Raw genomic sequence first — 25,027 nt, 5'->3', positions numbered from 1 at the left:
ATGAGAGCAACACAGCAAGCTCCCTGTGCTGAGGGCCCTGCAGGCCAACTGCACTGAGTGAACATGTCCAAAGTTATACATTCTATACGACTCACGTCAGTCGCCAGCAAAGCCCTTCACAGTTTAGTGATTACTTTGAAAGAACGTTGCCAAGCACAGTGAACAAGTCTAACTTCAGAGAAAATATTTAATAGTAAAACCGAGTTTTTAAAATTCCATGTTTCCCCCTTGTGTTTATAATGATGGAAGCACAAATGGAAAAAAATTGCTACAACCAGGAAGAAAGTCACGCTCTGAAGGATGAATTTTGCCATGTGACACCCATGCATTTATTCTCCAAGGACTGTATAAGCAATATCATACAAAATGTTGGTGATATAAACTGACGGCAAGCATCTGCCCTTGCCTGAGCCTAAGCTTAATTTTTTGTTTCTTTTGGTTTAACCTCATATCCCTTGGCCCATCCCCGAATGGTGACATCTATAACTATAACAATCTAGAGCAGGAACTTATCTAAAGGCCTCATTTGGATTTCAATGTCTTGTCTTTCCTTATTTCTCCTTAGTCTTCTCAGACTCTCCTTCTGAGGAGTACTGCTTAGTGTTTGGTGGAAGGCTCTCCCTGGCTGGGCAGCCCAGGGCATCACACATCTCTCGGTCCGCTCACATGTTGATATGGCTCTTCTCACGATGCCATTCTGACTGTAAGTGCATCAATAATCACATAATTATTATTCCTTAGAAGATTTACCTCTATGCTTGTTTGAAAGGCAGAGAGACCTTCCACCTGCTGGCCCACTCTCAGAACGGCTGCCACAGCCAGAGTGAACCAGGGTTAGGTCAGGATCAAGGGACTCCCTCCTGACTGCCCATATGGGTGGCAGGAACGTAAGTGGCACATTAGGAGAAAACTGGATTTGAAGTAGAGCAGGCTGGGAATTGAACCAGCTCTCAGATACAGGATGCTGTGGCAAGCGCCGGCCTAACCTGCTGAACCATGATACTGGTCCCAATATTATGTTTTTCCTCTTCTTTTTTTGAATCAAGATTCAACTTTTTCTGTCAAATGACAGAGACTGTAAGCCACATGTTCTCTGTCCCAACTATTCAAGTCAGCTATGGTAAGTTCAAAAGCAGGCATGGATGATATAAAAACAAAACTGTGTAAGTAAACTTTATTTAAAGAAACAGGTGATCGGCTGGAGTTGGCTCCCAAGCTGTTCTTTTCTGGCCCTTATTCTAAATGGTAATATCAGTAAGGAAAAAGCACCCAGAAACCCAATAAACATCAAACAGTATTTACTAAAGACACCAGTGAATATAAACCTGACACATCCCCTGTGTTTGATATGGAGGCTTATATAAACAAATGTCAATGACAGAGCATGGTTAACGTGCTCTCCAAGCCAGAGAGAGTGCATGATGCACTGGGCTCTTGAGCAATAAAAGCAAAGACAGGCCTAAGACTTAAAAGGTGGGTAAATTTTGCCCTAAACTACTATTTGTAGTCTTATTTTTTCAAAACAAAACAAAACTAAAAATGATCAGATGCAACTGCAGTTACACTTGACCACTACTGTGCCAGGATAGAAGAGTAAAAAAAAAAAAAAAACAACCAAAAAACAAAAACAAAAACAAAAACAAAAACAAAACAACAAAACCCAAAAAACAAAACAAAAAAAACCCCAAGTGAACAAGATTCCCACTTTAATCCTTTAGTGTGGCCGAACATCTCCTGGCTAATCGTAATAACTGTACAAACTGAAAAGTAGCCAAAAATGCTAACTGAACAAACAACAGCCTCTGGCAAACAGAGCACTACGGCTTTCGGAGCAATGTCGTGCTATATCCACGCCATGCCAACAGGCACAGAAATATCCAGAAGTTCCAATTTCCCAAAGTTGTAGAGAGCAGAAAAAAAGCATTTCTTCTTTCACAGAGTCCCAGTGCAAAGCCAATCAGCCTAAGACGGATTCGGTTACCTGGATATTGATGCAACTAATCAACGCAATAAGCCCAAGCCTGATGACCGACATTACTTCGTTGTGAGAAATTCACTGTCCCTTCTGATTTTCCGATGTTAAGTGAGTCAAGAAAAGCCCAGAGAGCAGCATCACTCACAGCACACGTCTGTGAGTCACATGCTCGCGGGTGAAGTGCAGCTGTGTGGCACGGCATGCTCCAGGAGACCAGAACCAATGGAGCACGTGCAGGACAGCGTCCTCTCTGCTCCTGTGCACTTTGGAGTTAGGAAACTGACATGACAAGTTCGAGGAAACGCGGACAGCTTGCTGCCCAATCCCCTTCAAGGATCTTTCGGACATACGGGGAGCTGTGCAGACAAAGAAATGTTCACAAACTCCTTGGAAGTGAGAGGAGACAGGCCTATTAGGAAAAGCAGGGCTGGTGATTTCACATGAATTAAAACACTTGTAGTGGCTGTTAGTGAATCTTGCTAAAAACGAGCAATACTTGCAGGCACTCTGCAAACAGTGCCACGGCCGAGTCCTTTCCCTGCACCGGTGCTGTAAGATCAACATGCATTTCATAGTTTTCAACAATCAGCAATCTGAAAAACCATTCTATCCTCTTCAAGGATTCTTGGTAATTTCGGTGAGGAGAAGACACAGTGTAGGAACTACTGCTACTGAATATTGATGTCTCTTGCATTTCTGCCAATTCTTTAATTCGGCAGCACCCAAAACTAGGCCACTGGTTGCTTTATGCTAATACATCCTCAAAGAAGTTGGCTCCCTCTCAAAGCTTTGGAGCAGAAATGGGTTTCACCTGCTACCACCTGACAATAGGAACCGTCTGGAGGACACATTTCTTAATACTGCTAACTTCACTGGTAAGGGAAATGCAACTTTTTACTATGGTTGCATTTCATTACTCCTTTAATTTCTACATAGTATCTTTTATTTTACCATTACAAATAGCAAATAGGACCTTATCAAGAGATAGTTGTGGGAGCTGGTATCGTGGAGTAATGGGCTTATCTGTAGCGCTAGCAACACAGGAGTGGCAGTTTGAGTCCCAGCTGCTCACCTCTGATCAACTGCTAATGCACTTGGGAAAAGCAGTGGAAGATGATTCCAGCTCCCCAGGCCCTGCCCTCTTGTGCAAGACCAGCCAGAGGGTCTGGATCAGGCCTGGCCCAGCCCTGGCTGGTGCAGCTATTGTGTGAGTGAGAGAGCAGATGTAAGATTTGTCTCTCTCTCTCTGTTCCTCTCGAACTTTACTTTTCAAAGTAGTAAGCCTTAAATGTTTGTGAGTGGACTTGCCACACCTGTGGGGAACACTCAACACCTGTCTGAGTTAGTATTAAACCCTACGGTGTGATGGGGTGAAGGATTTCATTGGCCACATCTTTATACATCTGTGCATTGCCTAACGGGGTGGACTGAAAACAAATCTTTGGTACTACATTAAATGCATCAAATGTCATAGTCTTATGCATATATTTAGACGGGCTAGAAAATCAACAGATTTTGATACAGCACCTTTCTGTTCCGTGTCTTCAACTTCATTTACTGAAAGAAAGGAACAGCAACAACAAAAATACCTTACAGCAATCAACACAAGCCCACTGACACCAACTTCACCTGGATCTGCTTAGGTCTCAGCTCAGCAGCTGGGAGTCTGCAGTTTATGCAGTGGACTCACTGGTCAGTGTGGGGTGTGTGATTGGCGCGTCTGCATATTTTAAACAGACTCCCATCCTTTCAGAAGGCCTGGGAGCTGGTATGGAGGGCTGCGAGTCAGCTGTCAGCAGAGTTCTTGACTGTGACCTAATACCACCTGAATTCAGAAAAGAGGAAGTGACAGTGCCCCCTTTCCACCCTCCAAGCAGGACCGTGGCAAAGCACGCCATCGTCTTCCAACTTTCGAGTCAAGCCTTGTGTTGGGAGACAAGCCTTCTAGATCACATGGCTCAGAAGCTCACTCAAAACAGGACTAGGTTTTTCCAAATCCTTACTGAAGATATGGACACCACCAGTGTGCCATTTGGTCCTAAGAACACAGACAAACCAGTCCTCCACAGGCACATGGTACTTGTACTGCCAAGTCATCAGGGGAGGGAGGATATGGCCGGCTTGCTGAATTTGACAGATAGCACAGGGGCCCCACAGCCTAATGGGAGTCCTGCACCTCCACTCACAACAAACACACTCCTTGCAGACCAAGGTGCTCAACCAGTCTGCTTCCTCTGGTTTCAACCAAGGGTCTGTCCACCTTAAAAACACATGTGGAGGGCTCTGTGCTTTGTGTGGGTGTGACTTAGGTTAAAAAGAACAACTTGCTTTAAATATTGTTCATTTAATTTACCAGATTCAAACTATATCCTGATTTATCAAGCAGCAATATCCGAACTGCTGTCTTTCCCATAGAGGCCCTTTTGGGAAGACACCATTCCAGAGAACTAGAGGCACAAAATTTACAATGGGCTCCCAAAGGCACCAGGCAAGTAACACCAGAGAATGTAAAAGGCAGAACTGACTCACACAGGTCACTACGAGCTTCCAGTGAAAACAAATGGCTTCTCACCACACGGACGGCAGCATCTCTGCCCCCAACAGAACACTTCTCAGCCTAGCTCACCGTTCTGGCCCAGGGTGGCAAAGGGCAGCGCAGGACTCCCCCAAGTCTGAAGCTGCCCCGACCGCCAGGTGGCATGAGCAGCAGCACAGCCAAATCTGTGGCCCACTTTGCTTGCCAGTTCCCTCCAGTTCCGTGGGATCATGTGTTCTCTACTCGCCTGAGACGCTGATGAAATAAACAGATTGTCTCTAGTGTGGGTATCGGGGTGCAAGGGGGTGGATCTGTGCTGCGGACATCAGCTCCCCCACCTGAGTGCCTGGGTAAGATTCTCCAACTCGGCATCCTGCTAATGCATGCTGGGAGGCGGCAGGTGAGGGGCCTGTACTCACACGGAGGACTCAGGTGGAGCTTCGAACTCTCTCGCCTTTGACCTGATCCAGCTCTAGCTATAACAAGCACTTGTGACTGAATCAGCAGATGAACACTACTGTTCTCTGCCTTTCAAGTAGATGAAAATAAACAACAAAGCAAAAAAACCTGTTCCTTTTTGGAAAAGTTAACCATTAAATTAAAGACAAAAAAAATCTAAAGGTAAGTTTATCAGTTTTAGGTGTAAAGCCACAGATGGGAGGCAGGAGCTGTGCCTGGCTGGCAGCAGGAACTACTTCTACTTGGAGGAGTGTTGAGAATGCCAAGGTATCCCTGGTGCGTGTCAGAGGCACACCGAGGGTTGGAAACTCTTGCACTGAAAAGTCGGATCTTCTTATCAAGACATACCTGAACAAGAGTTGTAAAGTGAGGGGAAGGGAGGAACGCGGCACATCGGCTAAGTGTGTCTGGAACAGTAACACACCAACAGCCCACGCTGGAGCACCTGGTTCAAGTCCTGGCCCCGGCTTCCTGTCGATGCACCCTGGGAGGCAGCAGATGGCTCAAGGGCTTGGGTCCTCATCACCCACACGAGACCGGGACTGCGCTCCAGCTCCCAGCTGTGTCCTAGCTCAGCCCTGGCTGTTGCAGGCATCAGGGACACTGAACTGGTAGAAGAATGAAACTCAGTCTGACCTTCTGTCTTTCAAATGAAATTAGATGCAGTTTGACAATTTCTAAGCCCAAGATCCAAGGTGTGAGTTTAGGAGAATCCAGGTGTGATGGGGAAGTGCATGAGGGTATGCTTCTACCAACAGCTAGTGAAAAGCAGCTACGTGTTTTCCAAAATTCACCCAGCCTCTTTTCTGTTAGGAGCATCCCCAGGATCTCTGAAGCCCCTGCCTAAGTGCACCTGCTCACCCGGAAGTCTGGATCTGCGGGGGCCCCCCTGGCCGGGGGAGAAGGGGCAGGTTTCAGGGCTGACCACTGCCTCAGGAGAGAGGACTGCTGCCAGCTAACCCTGCTCTAATCCCTGCTTTGATGTCAGGGACCAGGTGGGGGAGGGAGAGCCCAAAGGAGCGGGCCGTTTATACTTCTCTCACCAGGGCAAATTAATAAAAACAAAACCTAAATTTCCCCTTCTCTTTTCCCATTCTTATTCCTCCTCAATATTTTTCCTCTTTCTAAGATCCTTTTTTGTTTGAGAAGCTTAATATTTGCCTGCCTTCTGAAGAAATGGGTATAGTGACAGATGAAAGACTTGTATTCATCGGATAATTCAGAATAAGGGGGAAATCGACTGCTGTGCATTTAAGATTCTAACAACCTTGCAATTTTGTAGAGTCATTTCCCCCACCCGCTCTTTTGAAGAAATCTGCTTTTATTCTGCTAATAACCAGCCACAGTTGCAGCAGCACGGATCCGATTAGCAGCTCTTACGATACAAAGGGGTGCAGAAAAAAAGCTGGGAACAGGGTTGCCAATTTGTCCACCTGGGCCCCCAGGAGAAAGGTTAGTGGTGGTGCGGCCCGCCCCTTTTTCTCCACGTGGTCGTGGGACGGACCTGACGGGGTGAGCCTTCCAAAACCACAGCCCCCTGTGCTTTGGGTTTCTTACTGTGGGCCCCAGCCCCTCTTACACCTCTACATGCTAGCACAGGCAGCCAAGGACCAATGCCATGGCCTGCAACACACTCTTATGTAGCCATATTAGATTTGTCATGGTTTCCACACCTGAAGGTGAGGGGTCAACAGAACCCCTGTGCTGACTCTGGGCTGCTTGGGTACTGGGAGCCTGGGAAATGCAGGGAAAGCAGGGCATGCTTGATAGCACGATGGCATTGCAAGCAACTGGTTTTTGGGTTTCTACTTAGATATGGAACAACTTCACTGTCTTTATATACATGCTACACATGAGAGCTTATTTTTGTTGTAAAATAAAGAATTCTGTACCACTACAGTAAAACTAGACTTAAATGTTTTAATGTAACAACATCAACGACAAATTATATCACCCTGAAAAAAACTAACACACGACTGAATAGCCAACACATGCGTGACAAAAATGAAACACAGAAGTCTCTTGGTAAAAATGATGCCATCATATACTTCATGAGCACGTAATGAATTCTACTAGAAAACAGAGATTATTTGGAAGCAACCAAACTGAAATAAAACCATCAAAACATATGGGATTTGTTGTTGATGTTGTTGTTGCTGATGTGGCTGTTATGAATTGATGTCAACCCGAAACGGTAATATTATTTCAACCCCAAACAGCCTGTATCTCATGCAATAAGATATTATGAAATAACCAATGAATCAACAATAAAAAAAAATGTTTTAATGTAAAACTAGAAAGTCAAAATACTGTACTACACTGGAAAAAAAAATCCCTAGGCTTCGGACTGAAATACCCAAGACATAAAGGGACAGTGCGAAGCCAGAATCATGGTACAGCAGGTTAAGCCACCACTTGAGACTCTGGCATCCCATATGGGCACTGGGTCATGTCCTGGTCGCTCCATTTCTGGTCCTGCCTCCTGTTAACGGTGGAGGGCCCAAGTGCTCCTGGCTTCAACCCGGCCCAGTCCTGCACACTGTGGCTATGTGAGTAGAGAATCAGCAGGTAGAAGATCTCTAGTGCCCAACCTCTCTCTGTAACTCCACCTTTCAAATAAATAAATAGGTTCCCTCCCCCCAAGGGCATAGCTACCTTTCTTGTTTGTATTTGAAGGTAATAAGCACAGACTTAACTTGCTTGAATTAAGAGCCCACATCAATGGGTAATCAAACACACATCACACGCTGAACAATGAAATTATTCTGCCTACAGATGTGCTCCATTTGGATCAAGCTGGTCTCTGGGAGGACCAAGCTGTGCAGCATCAGGCAGCTTGGGACACGTCCTAGAGGGGTGATGACGCCCCTGGGGAGCGCACTGCAGCTAAGGTGGAGCTAAATGGGCCAGGAGCTGCAGGATGAGCTGGTGGCGCTGCTGAGGGGAGACAGAGGGCAGAGGGCAGCATCTCGCGGACTTGCCTCGGGTTCTTCTCTCTGGCGTCACTTGACATCAGCTAGTACACTTCTGGAGAACATCTTTTTGAGGAAGAGGAACACTTTTCCATGCATCCATCACTTTCAAACGTCTGGAGCTTACTCTGCATGCTGGTGAAGCCCAAATTCCACTCATGCCGACTGGATCCAGGCAAGGACAAATCTCTCCTCACAGCCCATGTGCCTCTAAGTAACTACAGACACACATTAACTCAAAAAGCCATTCAACAAAAATAGCTTGGATATTAGATAGTTCCAGAATTTTGCCACAATGTGCATGTGCCACAATTTCAGTCTTCATGATGGATAAGAATCAGGCAGGGTCCTTCCTATGTAAAGGTCTGGCGCTGACTGAAAAAAACCCTTACACAACTAGTCCTCCAGGCTCTGGTTTTAAGGAGGAAGAAAGTCAAGTCCTCTCCAACTGCTTGCATTCAATTGCTTATTCAAAAGCTCTTAGGACTGGAACTGTGGTGTAGCTGGCAAAGCCATGCCTCCAATGCCAGCATCCTGTATGGGTGCTGCTTCAAGTCCCGACTGCTCACTTTGGATCCAGCTTTGTGCTGGTGGCCTGAGAAAGCAGCGGCAAACAGCCCAAGTTATGGACCCTGTCACCCACGTGGGAAACCTGAAAGAAGCTCCTGGCTTTGGTCTGGCCCATCGATGCCACTTGTGCCCGTCTGAGGGAGCGAAGCAACAGATGAAGGAGGACTCTATCTTTCTGTCTCTTCCATTTTTCCTATAACACAAATAAATCTTCCCAAAACAAAACAAATTCCCATTTGGACCCCAGAGGAACCTGAAACATAATTTATTAGAAACCCTTGACTGCCTCTTCAATAGTTTGCTGCTTTGTTTCCATTGGAGACTCGCCATTTGCCAGTTTGCTCAGGCAAAAACGTTCTGCCCCTGTGCTGCTCTGTGTGTCCGGCTACGGCCAAGGGCTGCCTGCCCTACTACCACTGCGTGTCCGGACACGTCCAAGGGCTGCCTGCCCCACTACCACTGCGTGTCCGGACACGGCCAAGGGCTGCCTGCCCCACTACCACTGTGTGTCTGGCCACGGTCAAGGGCTGCCTGCCCCACTACCACTGCGTGTCCGGCCACGGCCAAGGGCTGCCTGCCCCACTACCACTGTGCTTGCCTCCAGGCCTCCTTCTTTTGCTCTTGCCCCTAAGGCATACTCTTCACTTAGCAGCAAGAAACAGCTTTTAACAACCAGGATTGGACCAAGCCATTCCCTGCCCTCTCAACCTTCAGGTGGTTTCCAATCACAGTTAAGTAAATTCTTAAGTCCTAATCATAACCCACTAACTCCCACATGTCTCAGAGGATCCATTTTCAAGAAGCCCAGTGGATGCCTGAAACCACAGATATTCCTATTCTAATCACTATACACTGGTTTTTCATATAGCATACCTAGAACAGTTTAATTTATAAATCACGCATAACAGATTAACAATAACAAAAGTCAAATAGGACAACCAGAACAGTATAATAAAAATTATGTGTGTATGTTCCCTCTCAAAATACAACAATTTTGTTCTTGCTTTTGAGAAATCTTGGATTCTTCACTCTGGATACCATCCTGCCCTTTTCCCTACCCTCCTGCACCATGACCACATGGTACCAGGGTCCCGCCTGTCCTTGCAGGTCTTCTGTGCTGGTACCTTTTGGTGTTCAGGAGTGCAGGTTGTAGCGGGCATCATCAGTTAGAACTGGCTTTTGGATGGTATCCTTCCTGCTCACCAGCTTCTTCAGCCTCCTAGCTTCTTGCTGGGCAGACACAGCCTCTCTGGTCGTTCCCACATTTTTAGTCTAAACCTTTTCCTGAATCCATGGAACGGTCCCACAGTGGCAGTAAATGGCTTTGTCACTCATCTCACAGGATCCCTTGCTGATGTTCTGCTGCAGGCTCCGTGCTTTCTTCTATAACAACCTGCTGTCAATTGGAATTTGTTTTCTGTTCATGTCTTCTACCTACAAATGTAATGCTTTTTCCATCTTAACTAAGCGTTTATCACATAATCTGGCTGCAACTTTTGCCGACAGAAGTGGGACAGAAAAAAATAGCCTGGGTTTCTTTTTCCTTCTTCATAACCTGATGGACTCGTGCGTATTGTCTTGGCAGATTCCACATGGGAGGGTTTTCCTTTTCTCATTTGCTCAAGTGCCTTCACCTTCTCATTAGCAGGAAGCACTCTGTCTTCACCATGGCATGACTGCACTGCCAGCACCACAGCACTACAACAGCCAACCTTACAACATGATGGGCAAGTGACGAGTGGGCAGGCTGCGTGCACACCATGGACACAGTGGACAGAGGGGCGATTCACGTGTTGGGTGGGATGACTTTAGTACGTGGTCTAGAATGGTGTCAAAAGGAAGATTTGAAGTACACTTATTTTTGGAATTTTTGGCTTCATATTTTTAGACAGTGACTGACCAGGAGTAAAACCATGGACAGCGACACCCTGTGTAAACTGGCCTGTCTACCTCTTGGCTGACCATCTTCACCACCCACCATGCTCCAGGCCCTGGATTCCTACTACGCTCCCCAGCAAACAGCACTGGGTTCTCTCTGCCTGGATCACCCTGTCTCAACACTCAAAGGGCTTGTTCCAGGGCCAGTTTCTGGCTACCTGCAGAAGCAATTTCTAATGATACCTGACAAGAAAGAATGTACATTTGTGTATTTCCTGTCTTTCTCCTTAGAAGGTACCTGTCATGAGGACAGGCCCTAGACCATTTGCCTTTAATGCATTTTTCCCAGTTTCTAGCAAGGTGCCTAAAGCACATCAATTGCACATTCGGCATACATTCATGCTGAGTGAATGAAGGAGAAATGGATAAATTAAGGAAGAAAAATGAGCGACTGGGCCAATCTCCTACAGGACTGTCACGTGATGTACCCAGCAGCAATTTTAAAATGCAGTGCGTCTTGTTCTAAAGCCACTGAATGAAGCAGTACATGGGGCATACTAATCAAGGTCACACTTGGCCTTGGGCTATATGCATTAAATATGGCTTGCAAATACAAATGCCTATGTCACTTTCCGTTTGGAAGGGAGAATATCAACATTAACAATTCCTGGTTATATCATTTATAAACATGCAGATGTGGATTATTAAAGATTAATGCATTTTAGGATTGGTGTCGGCGTTCCGTTTGTCTCATGCCGAAACCAATTCTACTGTTCATTAGTCACTGACAGACCGTATCACCCTGCTATGGGAGCGAAATCAAAGGTGCAAGTGTGAGGATGGAGAAGAAGTGATGCGACTGATTAGTGGGAGACGTAATGGGTATGATCAATCACCACGTCATCATAACCCCGGCTCTAGGGTTATCAGAAGATGGCGAAAGAAACAAAACAATCTTGGTAAAATGGTTTTGTTTCTCACATTGCTACTTACTTCCTTTTAGAAAACCCAGTGACACAGCAGAAGTTTTTGAAATTGACTTTAGGAACATCTTGACTATAAACACTTTTCACTTTATTACCATTTTCCAAAATGCAGTCAGATGAGTATCTAACCATGTCCTTTCTAGGCTAACATGCGGGTATGCAGCGACTGGGCCACTCTGAATCCTTTCTCAGTGAAATCAAAGTCCCAGCAAGCCAGTGCCAACAGTGCTTCAAAGATGAGCCACCACTGACTGGAGAAGCAGAACCTCTCAGTCAGGCACACGATGACAGCTCTGAGCATCGGCCCAGCGCAGAAGGGAACATGGCAATGAGGAAGGTGTTCGATCACTTCTGTGAAAGGTGCAAAACAATCATGTGTAAGTGAGAGTGGACTGTCGGGCCAGCCACAGAGGCACACAAGAGCCAGGAGAGGCCCACGGTGGCCTCAGCCACAGGGGCTTTCCCAGGGCTCGGGGGTCTTACAATGGGGAACTCGCACGGAAGCTCACAGGGCAGTTTAAACCAAATGGGATGGCTGTTTTTTTTCTGTTTGAGACTTACTCATGTATTCACACACATACACACAGGGTGGGGAGAGAGAGAGAAACACGAGGCAGGCCACAGCCATGGACATCTTCCAGGTCTCCCACGTGGGTCTAGGGTCCTAAGCACTTGAGCCATCTTCTGCTGCTTTCCCAGGCATATTAACAGGGACCTGGGTTAGAAGTGGAGCAGCTAGACTTGAGCAAGTATTCACAAGGAATGCTGGTGTCACAGGCAGCAGCTTTAAAGGCTACCCCACGATGCCATGGGTGGACTTTTAATTAAGATGGGAAGCAAAATCAATGGGAAATGCATGTTTTGTGCAATTGCTAATGTTATTCTGAAATGTGGGAAAGAGGAAGAGGAAAAGCTTCATTTGAAATTCGTTGTCCGGAAGAATTGAAAAGCTCTGTGCTTACTCTGTTCATTGCCCAAGTATCAGAACTGGCCGAGCTGGGAGGGGAGCAGCTCAGGAGCAGCCAGGCTCTGGCTGTGGGCAGCAGTGGGATGCCATCCTCCAGACACAGTCCTGAAGATTCTCAAGGCCCAGAGTCTAACTAAGTTCTTGGGATGCATTTTAAATCCATCTCTTAAAGGAAGAGGCTTGGTGTCACGTGACCGACACCCAAGACATATGGCTGCCATCCCATCTCTCTCAGGATGCCATCCTCCAGACACAGCCCTGAGGATTCTCAAGGCCCAGAGTCTAACTAAGTTCTTGGGATGCATTTTAAATCCATCTCTTAAAGGAAGAGGCTTGGTGTCACGTGACCGACACCCAAGACATATGGCTGCCATCCCATCTCTCACAGCCAAAATGCACTGCTGTTTCTTAACTGCTGCTGAAGTGTCATTTGGAAAGGAGTGGAAATTATTGTTTTGGGTAACAAATATTTTACTTTGAAAGGAGGGGAAGACCAAACTCCATCTAAATTCTTTTTGGTTTATATACTGCTGAATTGATGTTTCCATGCTGCCATGGATTAAAAACACGGAACCATCAGAGGCATTTTATGCTAATTTCTTTCCACTGCTCTGTTTGCCAATAAGCAGTATGCCTCTTCTTTGTGACAAGCTGCTGCGCGACTTTTGCCTCCAGACCAAAGGGACACTGGCGGGAACTTGAAAACAAGAACGTCGGAGAGGGTGACTATGCAGTCTTTGAAATCAAAATGCCCATTTAAGAGGTGGCTAAGGTTATCTAAGGTTATCACCTGTAGAAACACACTTCCCAAGTCCTCTGGGTTTTTAAGTACAGAAAAATTAAGGAGTAGGAGAGATGACCTATTTCATAACGGGCCAGGCTTGTGCCCCAAGAGCTCCAGAAACGCAGAGTAGGGGGAAATGGACGAGCGATGCTGGTTCCCAACCTCCACTGTTCATTTTACAGGTACTAATCTTGACAAATTAGACCAGGAACTATCATTTCCTCTCACCGAAATCCTTCCTGTTCACTCTGCCCTATGACTAACTCCTTACTGCAAGTCATTTTTCTCTTTCCCATTATAGCATCCGACCAGAATCTGCTTGTCTGAATGTCAAATTAAGCAAGAAAATTAGTTTTTTCTTTTTTTGTGACCAGAATAGCTTCTTGTTTGCATCTCCAGTTGCATGGGCTCACCTACTGAACTCTCTCTTGGTAGTGGGGGCTGTGGGTGGGACACTTGCACAGGTCGGCTCGACCCAGGTTCCACACTGCCGCCCAGAGTTGGCGCCCACATTTAATCCATCTCCGGCCGCCTACTCTGGATCTTGTGCTAGAGGTGCCTAAGCTTGTCTTCGGATCAGAGATACGTGGTGACTGGCCAGTGTGTGCAGGGGTTGGTGCTTACCATCTAATACCAGCACGCGAAAGCTCTGCCAGGTTCAGCTATGAAGCAGCGGGGCCTATGAGGACCAGGGCTACCCCTGGCTGGGCCACATTTACAGGCTCAGAACACCTGGCACTCTGCAAAGGAAAGCAACTGAAGTTACCTAGCTCCAAGGCGCAGGGCGCCACCTGCTGTGGCCTGTGCAGAAGTATGGGGGTCAGTGGACTGGAGCTCCGGGAGGAGAGAGGCAAAAGACAGGAGCCAGCAGAGTAGCCTGGGCAGGAGCCCCTTGGCAGCAAAGTATGACAAACTGGAAGAAGAGGGGCTCTGAAGTATTCCAGGAGATTCTCCCTGTGACGGGGTGGAGTGGCAGGGCCAGGAGTAAAGGACCATGTGCTGTGGTGTGAACAGGATGTCTAGTTTTGCAGTTTTGGTCTGAATCTACTATCATCAGTGTTCCTTAGCTGTCAGATGACAGTGACGTAGCCACAAAGAGATATGCATGCGGGGAGCAGAATTTCTCCCTAGACCCTCATGACCTCCTGAATCATCAGTGTGAACACTTAAGGTTTGATGAGCAGAAGTGTGCATCACTACAGTTAGTGTCTGGCTGCTCACCCCCTCTTGCACTTGTTCCCCTGCTAACGGCCGCTGCTTACAGCACACAGAGGGAAGGGCCGACAGAGCCTCTGGCCAGTAAAATCAAAACTGCATGAAGCTGTCTTATTTACATTTTTCTTTGTTAGTAAACTACAAGGGTTGGCTCTAGAGGCAGGACGAGTGGAATGAACAGGCACGGAAGCTTCCGGCAGCAGCTCTGCTTCCAGCGTGGTGCTGAGTCAGCTTCCCTCCACGAAGGAGAAGGGGAGGAGGGTCTGATGAAGAGCTGTGCAATACATTAGTGTGTATTTAGACCAATGCGTGGAAACATCAGGGTGTAGACCAATAAACAGCTAAGTGCAAATGGGATGTGGTTATTTCTTAGAACGAAACAGTGTTTCATATCGTACACCTCAGAATTAACTGCACCTGACACAAGATCTCACTACCAACCAGAAAGACGGAGACACTTCACTCCTGTGTCTAACACAAACACCACGAAAAAATGAGAGGAATTACGAGAAAAGATGGAAAGGGAAAAGAAGACAGTGTGTAAAGGCACTTGGATGTGAAGGTTTAGCCAACAGGCTGCTCTGCTCCAAACCTCTTCAGCTTAAACACATCGGGCTGTGCCCCGTGCCTTCTGACAGTAGACAGCTGTTCTGCTGGAGCCAGGGAACGTGCAAACGGGAGGAGGCAAAAGCTACCACCGGCGCCAACCTCCTGCTCTCCAAAAGGGGCTGAAGAGCCCCCCTGAGCTAGGACGGAGGCCAGCACTGTGCCTGCGCATCAGGCTCCTTGTTCCCTTGACACTCAGGGCACTCCTGAGGCAACAGGACAGGAGGGTCAAAGTGCAGTGGGTGGAGATGTTCATGTAACAGACAGAACCAGCCTGATGCTTTCTGTGCACGCTCTCGTCAGCTGCCAATGCCCTTCACCAGGGTAGAGATGGAGAAAAACAACAGCCCCTTTTCAACGTGGCCAGGGACGGCAGCACCGGGAAGAACCGCCCACAACACTCCGGCTTGACCTCCTCCCAGCTATCAGCTGCACGGCAGCTGCACTTCATACAATGACTTGCTGGAACAACAATGATTCACAGATCCAATCTGTGACCACAGAGAGGCAGAAGCGAGATGCAGCAGGAGGTAATGGGAGAAGGCAGGTCAGAAGAAACAAGGCAGTGGTGGGCAGGAGAGGAAGGAGGAGGAAAGGACAGCAAAAGGCTGCGCCACTGGACAGCAAAGGGCACTGCACGAGCTGCTCCTGCAGCTGGGACCACTCTAGTCTCAGCCTGTGCTTGCATTCCACTGGCGCAGACTCAGTGCACACACGTCCAGATCAACCAAATATGAACACACCAGAGATGTCAAGTTATTTTCTAAAGCAAGCTGGGGACTGGCATTCCACATGGACATTGACTAGAGTCCTCGCTGCTCCACTTTCAATCTAGCTCCCTGCTAATATGCCGGGAAAGCAATGGAAGATACTTGGGTCCCTGTCATCCATGTGGGGAGACCTGTATAACATTCCTGTCTCCTGGCTGCAGGCAGGACTGACCCAGTACTGGTTATTGTGGTCATCTGACAAGCAGGTAAGTGGATGGAGGATCTCTCTCTCTCTCTCTCTCCCCCTTTTCTCCCTTTCAAATTAACCTAAACAAACAAACAACAACCAAAAAACAAACCCACAGAGACATGGACTTGTATTTGCATTCAGTAAATAAAAAATAAAAAACAAAAATTAACTTTACTTACAAAGTTCATCAAGCACATAATATGAATAACTCAACATATTTAATATATATCAGAGAATTGGGGAGGAAGAAAGGGAAAGGAAAAAATGAGGAGAAAGAGAAGGGAAACATGAGGACACTTCAAGAAGTTCTTGAAAAAGAGAATTCAAAAATAAGTTGATTTTAGGACAAAAGGTTTGAAATCCATGGAGTTTCCTTTCCTTTCCTTTCCATGTTAACGCATTTCCACGGACTTCCGTGAAGATCCTTCTTGGAAGATTGTAATTTTTTTTCAACAAAAACATTCTTTAACAAAGACCTTAAGACAGCACCATGTAAAGCTTGAACACTCCTCAAAGGCTTATACTTGGACACACCTGGGCTAGCTGGGGCATGGAGGCAGGGGACAGGGAAAGGCCTGGTGGTGAGGCTGCTGAGAGCACCTCGGCTTGGGGAGCAGCAGGGCAAAGGCCAGCTCCCACCCAGCCCTGGGACCACATTCTGTGCGGCCAGCAAACGGTGACTGTGAATGCGGCAAGCCTGAGCCAGCGCCCTGGGAGGGCGGCTCACAGCTGATGCTGCTTTACAGAGGCAGAAGGAAAGACTCCAGCCAGGATTTTGAGCCACACCTGTGTGAAATACCATGCTGGTCTATGCACATCATGGAGCCCATTTGCCAGTGATCCCAGGGAAGGTGGAAGCAGAGAGGGAGGGAGGGAGGAGAGAGGGAGGGAGGGAGAGAAGGGAAGAGAGAGGGAGGGAGGGAGGGAGGGAGGAGAGAGGGAGGGAGGGAGAGAAGGGAAGAGAGAGGGAGGGAGGGAGGGAAGGAAGGAGAGAGGGAGGGAAAGAGGGAGAGAGGGAGGGAGGGAAAGAGGGAGAGAGAGAAGGAGGGAGAGAAAGAGGGAGGGAGGGAGAGAGAGAAAGAGGGAGAAAGAAAGAGGGAGGGAGATAGAGAGAAATTGAGATTTTTCTACCCACTGGTTCATTCCCCAATTGGCAGTATGAGCCAGGGTGGGGCCTCCTTCCACTGATTTCCCAGGCACATTAATTAGGAGCTGGATTGGAAGCATGGCAACTGGGACTCAAGCCTGATGTCTATGTGGGACACCAGTAGTGGAATCAGTAGCTATTTTTTTTAATATAAAGCAAAATTAAAATGTCTATGAAGAAGTCACAGGATGTAGTTATTTTCCTATGAATATACTATTAATCAATACCATGTCAATTAATGCAAAAAAAAAAGATTTATTTTATGTTTATTGGAAAGGCACATAGAGAAGAGGAGAGACAGAGAGGAAGATCCCCTGTCCCATGATTCACTCTCCAAGTGAGTGCAACGGCCGGAGATGTCCTCAGCTGGTTTCCCAGGCCACAAGCAGGGAGCTGGATGGGAAGCGGGGCTGAACTGGGATTAGAACCAGAACCCATATGGGATCCTGGCGCATTCAAGGCAAGGACTTTAGCCGCTACACTATGGCACTGGGCCTGGAATCAGCAGCTTTACCTGTGATGCCACAGCACTAGCTCCTACAACTGTTTTCAAAAAAGGCAAATATGTGTTTCATTACAACTACTATAGGGACAAATTTTTCTGAAAGAAAGGTAACAGCACACCGCCTTCATTGAAACATGGTCAGGGAGGTGTTCCTCACGGTGGGTTAACTGCTGTTCCTGATGGCCACGCTCTAACCTGCAGTGCGGGTTTAACTTTTGGTCACTTCGCTTCAGATCCAGCTTCCTGCTGCTGATGGTCCTGTCACCCATGGGGAGATTTAGATGCAGTTCCTGGTGCCTCACTTCAGCCTGGCACAGCTCTGGCTATCGTAGGTTTTGGTGGCATGAACTAGTGGACACAAGATCTCTTTCTGTCTCTTTTTGTCTCAGTCTTTCCCAGTATCTGTCACTCCACTTTTTAAGTGCATTAAAAAATAGAAAAAACACCCAAAATAGCTATATCCGCATAGTGGTTGAGCTGTAGAAACATAACATCTTGTTCAAACAGCCAGCTGTGGCCAATCACACTGTAACTGGGGTGCCCACATGCTCCAATTTTCCCAGGATGCTCCTGACATACTTGTTTGATAACAGCAATTAGTAGCACCCTATTATTTGCTCAAACTGTTTCATCTTGGATGAACAATGACAAAATATGATACATCCCTGTAAGTCTAGGAACCAAATTAAACTAAAAGCATTTAGCGTATGAATACCAGCACCAGAACTGTAACAGAGGAGGCCATGGGGCGGGCGGCCAGCATAGCCAGACCTTAGCTGGGACTCGCACCGTGTACTGGAGTGCCAGGGTCCCAGTCTTGTCTCTGCTCCCGATTCCTAGCAGGCTGCAACTGCCTGAGTCCCTGCCATGCATGGGGGAGAGCCAGGTAGAAGTTTGTGTTCCTGGCTCAGGCCTGGCCCAGCCATGCTGTTGCAGACATTTGGCTCTCCATCTGCCTGCATGTCTCTCAGATAAACACAACAAAAACACACAGATAAATAAAAATAAATGAACACTGCCTATAAAAACTCGATGGAATGGAAAAAAAACAAAAGACTGCAAGAAGGCTTGCAGCGGAGAGGTCCAGGTTTGGCAGCCGATCACCAGCATGAGTCATGCTCAGGCTGCACAGCGAGCTCACGAATGCACACTCAGGTGGAAGTTACATTCTGTAGGAGGATTTACCTGTTCTGTGTGTGTGTGTACTCGCACAGAGACGCACGCACACACAGAGATGTCAATGAGGGGAGTCGGAGTGGGCAAATGTTAGGTAGGAAGGAAGTTGAAGGAAGGAAGCCCTTTAACATAAAGGGCTTCGTCAATGAGTTGGGACAAGGCATCGCTGGGGCCCAGGCTGCTGCTGCGGGCCAGCTGGCTAGCTCATGGTGACCACATGCCTGTGACCGCCGTGGGGAGTATGGTGAGGACTGACTACCCCCTGATGTGATGTGTTCTTAGACAAAGCTCCTTCTGTGAACTGCGAGGAAAGTCTTGATGCTTTACACGCATCGATGCCTGCCACCATAATGCAAAACTCTTTCCCTTCTCAGCTAGCAGGAGTTTGTGGCTCTGTTCTTTCTGCTAAAGTCACCTTCTCGGACCTTCCCTGGCCTCACACTCCATCATCGATGTAACATGCTCCTGGGTTCAGATCAGCTGTAACGCCATGGTTAGCATTTTATACATATAAACAGTAAAATCTTGTTTTAAAAAAAGGAGGCAGAGTGCCACCCAGAATTGAGGGAATGGGAAGAATTATCCGTTAGCAATTCAGCCTCTAGCTTGGTGACAATGGAGAGCTAGCTGCTTTATGTGTCCAAGTGAGTTGGAATTTGACCTCAAGAGAGCTGGGTGAGGAGTGGGGTAAAGCAGCTAACAAACTAATAACCAAATGAACCAACAAATAACTCCAAGGATGCAATAAAGGCACAAGGTATAGAAGACACATGTACACTGCAGCCCTGAACCTGAGAACAAAGCAGAACATGAACCCTTGTATCAGCAGAAAGGCATGAATGCCCTGAATGTGCTCTGGCCCCAGCTGGTGACGGAACGCAAGCAGACAGCCAGGCAAAGCGAGGCCAGAGCTGGTCAGCATCTCTCACCGGAAGACCTCCCTGAACGGAACCACCACAAAACCTGCCAGTCCACGGCTGCGTGCTTCTGGAGTAAGTTATGGTCAATGCGCCAACAGAATCTATCCGAGTGACTTGTCACTGAGGAAAACAGGTGGCTGTCCTCATGTAGGGTGTGTCTTCAGGAACCGGGACTCAGGCTTTGCTCAGAGTCCAGTTCCAGCGCTCATGTGTGGTCCCGTCACTAGGTTTTAAAATGGTCACATCAATGGAGTGTGAGCTGAGCTGACAAACACCAGACCTGCCTTCCCTCCCGTGGAGAAAAAGGGTCACTCAGAGTACCTGGAATACTTGCAGGAGAAATGGGCCCCGATCGTGACTGGTTGCTGCCGACAGGAGAGCCCACGGGAGAAGGCGACGGGCCGCCGGGGATGCTGGAGAGGTGGGGGGATGCGTGTGGCGAGAAAGGTGACTGGGCCGGGTTGCTCTGGTCCCCCTGGCTGCTCGTGGACCCTGAGGCACTGACCGCTGAGCTCAGAGCTGCCTCTGTTCCCGTGGGGAGATCATCGATGGAGCCAGACAGGTCCTGAGAGAGAATAAAAGAAAACACATTCACTTAGAGAGAAGACATCTGGACCACACCTCGTCCAAGTACGATCAGAAAAGCACAGGGATGTCTTCCCAAGACAGAGGGCTTCTGGGTGACATGCCAAACTCAGAGCTGGCCATTTCTGGGAGGACCTCATGGAGCATGCTCACCGGATACCAGCAGGTTCTAGGCTGCCTCCTAAGGAAGCAGTTAAGTCGGACACCTTCTCGTTGTCTCGGGCAGACCTACTCAAGGCGCCTTGCAAACCAGAGAGCCACCTTCCATAACCCACGGCAGGCCCAGAGCTGGGGTCCTCCGAGCCTGAGCCCTGTCCTTTAGGCTTCAGTGCAGGGGGACTGACCAGGACCTTCTCATGGAGTAGGAGCCACAGTGTTAAACAAACACGATGATGAGGAATTGCGACCTTTTCAAATAACTGCAAAGTACCATTACTACAAAATGGCATTTTCTGTGATATCATGGAAATAAAGTCCTCTAAAGTTACATGGGCAGCAATGAGTTGTCCTACCGTTATACTTTACTTTTTACAACAGTTCTGTGCTGCTTACTGCATTCCAATTTAGCCGTGATGCCCTCGGCGACAGCTATGAACATCTGCACTTGGCACACCCGGAGGACTGATGCTCAGCAAGCCACAGCTGCAGGGGAAGGTGACAGTGTGTAGGAGGTCGGAGGGCAGCTGAGGCCCCACGCCCCCCAGCATGCAAGGCCCAGGCTGACCGAGAGCTCGAGAGCCGGTCAGTGCTAAAAGCTGAGGCCCTGGACAGAAGGCAATTTGGATGCCAGCTCACAGAGCTGTGATTCTGTTGATTTTCCGTCACTGCTTACTATGGGACTTCTCAAAGTAAGGCTTTTGCAAATTGGTAGATGAAGAGATTCACATGTTAGAATAGAATCTACAACAGCAAGGACAAAATAGGAGAAAAAAATAAATAAAAAAGCAGGGTTTAGGATGCAGAGCTTCCTCCCATGGCCAGGGGAACCCATCATCCATTACAGACTGTAATTACAAGCAGCTAATTTGTCAATCACTATCAACAACACATTCTAAAATATAGTCTATGGGAACTGAGCAAGAAGACGAATGCCAAGAACAACCGTGCTTATGAAAAGTGCCACAGCTGAACAGGCCATCCAGAAAGCATCACCTCAAGAAAAACTTTCAAATGGGATAAACTTTACAGAAACCAGTGACAAAGTTGATAAATAGTCCTGTTCGGGGCAGGAATTCAGACATGTTCAGCTGGTAAGCCTTTGTACCCAGCCTGCACCTTGTTCTCATCTGAATGTTCCATTCAGGCCGGCTGAACAGAACACACTTTTTGTGAAGGCAGACAGAGGCGGATTACCCAAGCCAGCTGTAGAATCCATGCAGAGGGATCACATTTCAGCAGCCCAGGGCACCAGGGGTATTCCTCAAACAGAGCCTAGGAGGCCCATTGGATGCCCACGCACGCACACTGACCACGCTGGATGATGACCTTGGCTTGGGGTGGAAGGCGGGGGAAAGGGCGGCACCTCAGATCACTTGGTCAGTGTTTGCTCCCAAGGCCTTTGCTGCCCAGCTCGGAGTGTGTGGTGTGTGAGCTCAGGGGGATACCTGTGCAGGGCACTCCCAGCACGGGGCACTGCCAGTAAGCCCAGGGATTCTGTGGGTGCTCAACCTTAGCTACACAGTTCATAGTTTGAGAAATCAAGGGATTAGTTTGTGACATACAGAAAAATATGAAATTCAAATGTTTTACTGGGATGTAGCCACATATACTCCGTTTGGTACTACGCACGGCAGCTCTTGGCTGTGGGACCCCAGGCTGTGTAAATATTCAACCCCAGGACTCTTAGGGGAAAAGTGGTTAGTCCTGAATTCAGGGAACCAAGAATACTGTCATTGTCCCTACTGATTTGCCCCTTCTTGGGGAAATACGCATTAGGGCAGGCCTCAGCTGAACTGCACAGATCTTACTATAGGCAGGTCTTGATTTGCCCAAACCACACCAAGAACAGGAACTTATCTCATTACTCTAGGTTCAAGAAAAACACTGCGAACAGAGGTGACTCTGTCCCTTTTGAACGTCAGTGGTGGCTCCATGAGGGTGAGAGACCTACATTCTATCTAACAAGTGGGTATTGCCACTACGCAAGTGGTGCTTAGGTAGGAGTCGGTCGGAAGGGAAATATATTTTCATGCCTTTTTAGAGGGAAAAACAATGGTTGATAACCAGATATACACCTACTTTCTAGTATACCACCTATGGAGACAAACACAGGAATGAAACAGATTTAACTTTTAAATAGCATTACATTTTATAAAAGTATTTGTCCATTAAAAAAATCCCAAAACATTACATTGAAATTTTTATAATTCACTTTACGGCCAACAAATTTCTTCCCCAGCCTCCCTAGAAATTCCATGTTAGGATGGAAGGGGTGACAAAGAGAGTGTGACGAGATCTTCATTCAAGCTGCAAAGGCCTCAGAAACACTTCCCTTATTATTCAACAAACTGATGGACAAAATGCCAAGAGAGAAACACATGCAGCCGTCAAGACACTGGTGCTAACAGGTCCTCCGGGTAACGGGAGGGTAATAAAATGATACAACCTTTATATTACAGTTATGCATGCAGGTAACTTTTACTTGCAAATTATACAGAAGCAGTTCCACCCTGTGGATTCCTGAGGCTTCTGCAGAGAGCTCTGCACTCAGCCTGGTTAAGCAGGCAGCTCTGTAACTGATGCTTCTCCAAGGACAGGCTCCTTGGCAGGGCACCTGTCCATCTTGTCTGAGTACCACCAGATCCGCAGTGTCCTCACCAAGGCCCCTTCGGTCAAGCAGCAGGCAGACAGGCCTCCTGCCCAACGGCATCCCTTAGCCCTGTCCTTCTTCCACGGAGGACGTCATGGGCTCATGGCACCGGACAATGACAATTTTGTCATCAAATCTGTTTTGCTCAAATATTGCTATCAAGTTGGGTTTAACATCTGATGTCACTCAGAATGTGGAATTCTTTTTAGCAAGCCAAAATAATCTAACACTTACCAAGATACCAACAGTGGTTGTTTTATTTTTAAAAAGATCACTGCATCAAAAACTAAACAGAATGAAACCTTCTTTTCCTTTGAAGCTAAACTTCCCCCTGCAGCCACCATCCCTGCGCCCACTCTCTGCCCAGGTAAGGTTCTCACTCACCCCAGTGACAAGTACAAAAGGTATCACTGTGCTCAGAATGAAATGCCACCAGATGGAAACCACAATCCTGTCGGATCCCGACAAGAGGGACATTCATGAACTGACACAGCACACATACTCCTGACCCAGTTTGCTGGAAAGGCCTGGCAAGGGCAGCCACATACAGATAAAGCAGATACAAGACATGAAGTCGATGCATTCATGCCTCTTCACTGCACAGGATCCTGAGTGCCTCCATGCATGACAACTGTCTGCATCCCAGCCTCACTGGTGTTGATGGTACTCAATTCAGCCGAAGGCAGCTTACTTACGCAAACATAAATTCAGTCAGTACTGGTAATGTTTTACTATCTTAAAGAACTGGGAATAAGTGAGAAAATTTTACTCCCATGCTTAATTTTAAACCAGCAGATCTTTATAAAAAAAAAAAAAGCAAATGAAGTTCAAGCAACTCTTAGCTATGGTTCTCAAAACAATTAGCTGGTGGCACAGTGCACATTTGGGCCTCTCCTGCTCAGCAGAGCCCGGGAGAGCATGAGGATAAACACTGAATTAGAAATGGAGACGATATTTCAATCAATGACACTAGTCCAGGGCTCTTGCTCGAGGATTTTAATAGGATACAGTTAATGATTTCTTCCTGGGACTCCCCATGGGGCTGAAGCACAGGTTAAAATGCCAGGTCTACCAAAGTCTGCTAGCCATCTTCAAAAGCAGTCATGACGTCTCTTTTCCTTGTTAGAATATTAAGTATGAAATACAGGCCTGCACTCTTTTTGAATTCTCTATTTGACTCGATCTTAACATTCTCAAGGGCAGTGACACCCTAAGATCAGTATTAGAGAGATCTGATGTCACTTGTATCAACAAACAGCAAGCTTTCACAGTGAAATAGAGCTGAAGCATCACACAGAGCAATTCTGCACATGTAGATATTTATAAGTATTTGCCATAAACACTGTTAGAAGCTATCTGACCCAGCTATTAAAATTTAGCAATGAATGCTCAGTCCTCTGCTACCAGTTAACATCACAGAGGTCAAGTATCGAGCCTCGTTAACATCTCAGCTTTGTAGACACACGTGTAAAATCACTTCCTACCTTCCGCCCTTACTTGGGAACGATCGTTTTGGACATGTGACCCTGGGATGAGGCTGGAGCCAGTAAACTGACTCTCCTGCTCTCACACACAGCGGAAACGCGCGCAGCCAGTCTCTAACTGCCATGTTCACAGGCCTCCTTCCGCCTGTGCTGCAATCTGTCAAGATCCCACTAAGGTACCTGCTGCTCACATTCGTCTGCACAACAAACAAACCAAAAAAACCCAAAGGCCCCAGGAAGACGGAATCCTTCCAAGTTTCAGCCTTAAAAGCATTTTCTAAGTTACACACATTTATTCCTCAATTTTTATTTAAAGTGCTTCATATACATATTTATATCCTCATTAGTTGTGACAAAGCACACAACACATAGCCTAAAGATGGATGAGATCAACTGGAGAACTTAAAAATAGCCACAAGTTCCACAAAGCCCCAAACTGTAACCAAAGCCAAAGACAATGCAAGAAAAATCAATTTAGAGCAGTCAAGAACAA

General features: G+C 47.2%; 1 protein-coding gene across 3 annotated transcripts in view; it reads right to left on the bottom strand.

The window, feature by feature from the left end:
* The window catches only part of ARID1B (AT-rich interaction domain 1B), a 358,041-nt gene that overhangs the window by 68,488 nt on the left and 264,526 nt on the right, over positions 1–25,027 (bottom strand). For all 3 annotated transcript variants that reach the window (XM_040965219.1, XM_040965217.1, XM_040965218.1), the window contains one exon: positions 19,978–20,221. In XM_040965219.1, coding sequence (XP_040821153.1) covers positions 19,978–20,221 — 244 coding nt within the window. The remainder of the gene's footprint in view (positions 1–19,977; positions 20,222–25,027) is intronic.

Source organism: Ochotona curzoniae, unplaced genomic scaffold, assembly GCF_017591425.1.
Source record: "Ochotona curzoniae isolate NIBS_2020 unplaced genomic scaffold, NIBS_Ocur_1.0 scaffold_3890, whole genome shotgun sequence".
In the NCBI taxonomy this organism is placed as follows: Eukaryota; Metazoa; Chordata; class Mammalia; order Lagomorpha; family Ochotonidae; genus Ochotona; species Ochotona curzoniae.
Note: the sequence above shows the minus strand (reverse complement) of the source record. Positions and strands in the feature narration are given on the sequence as shown.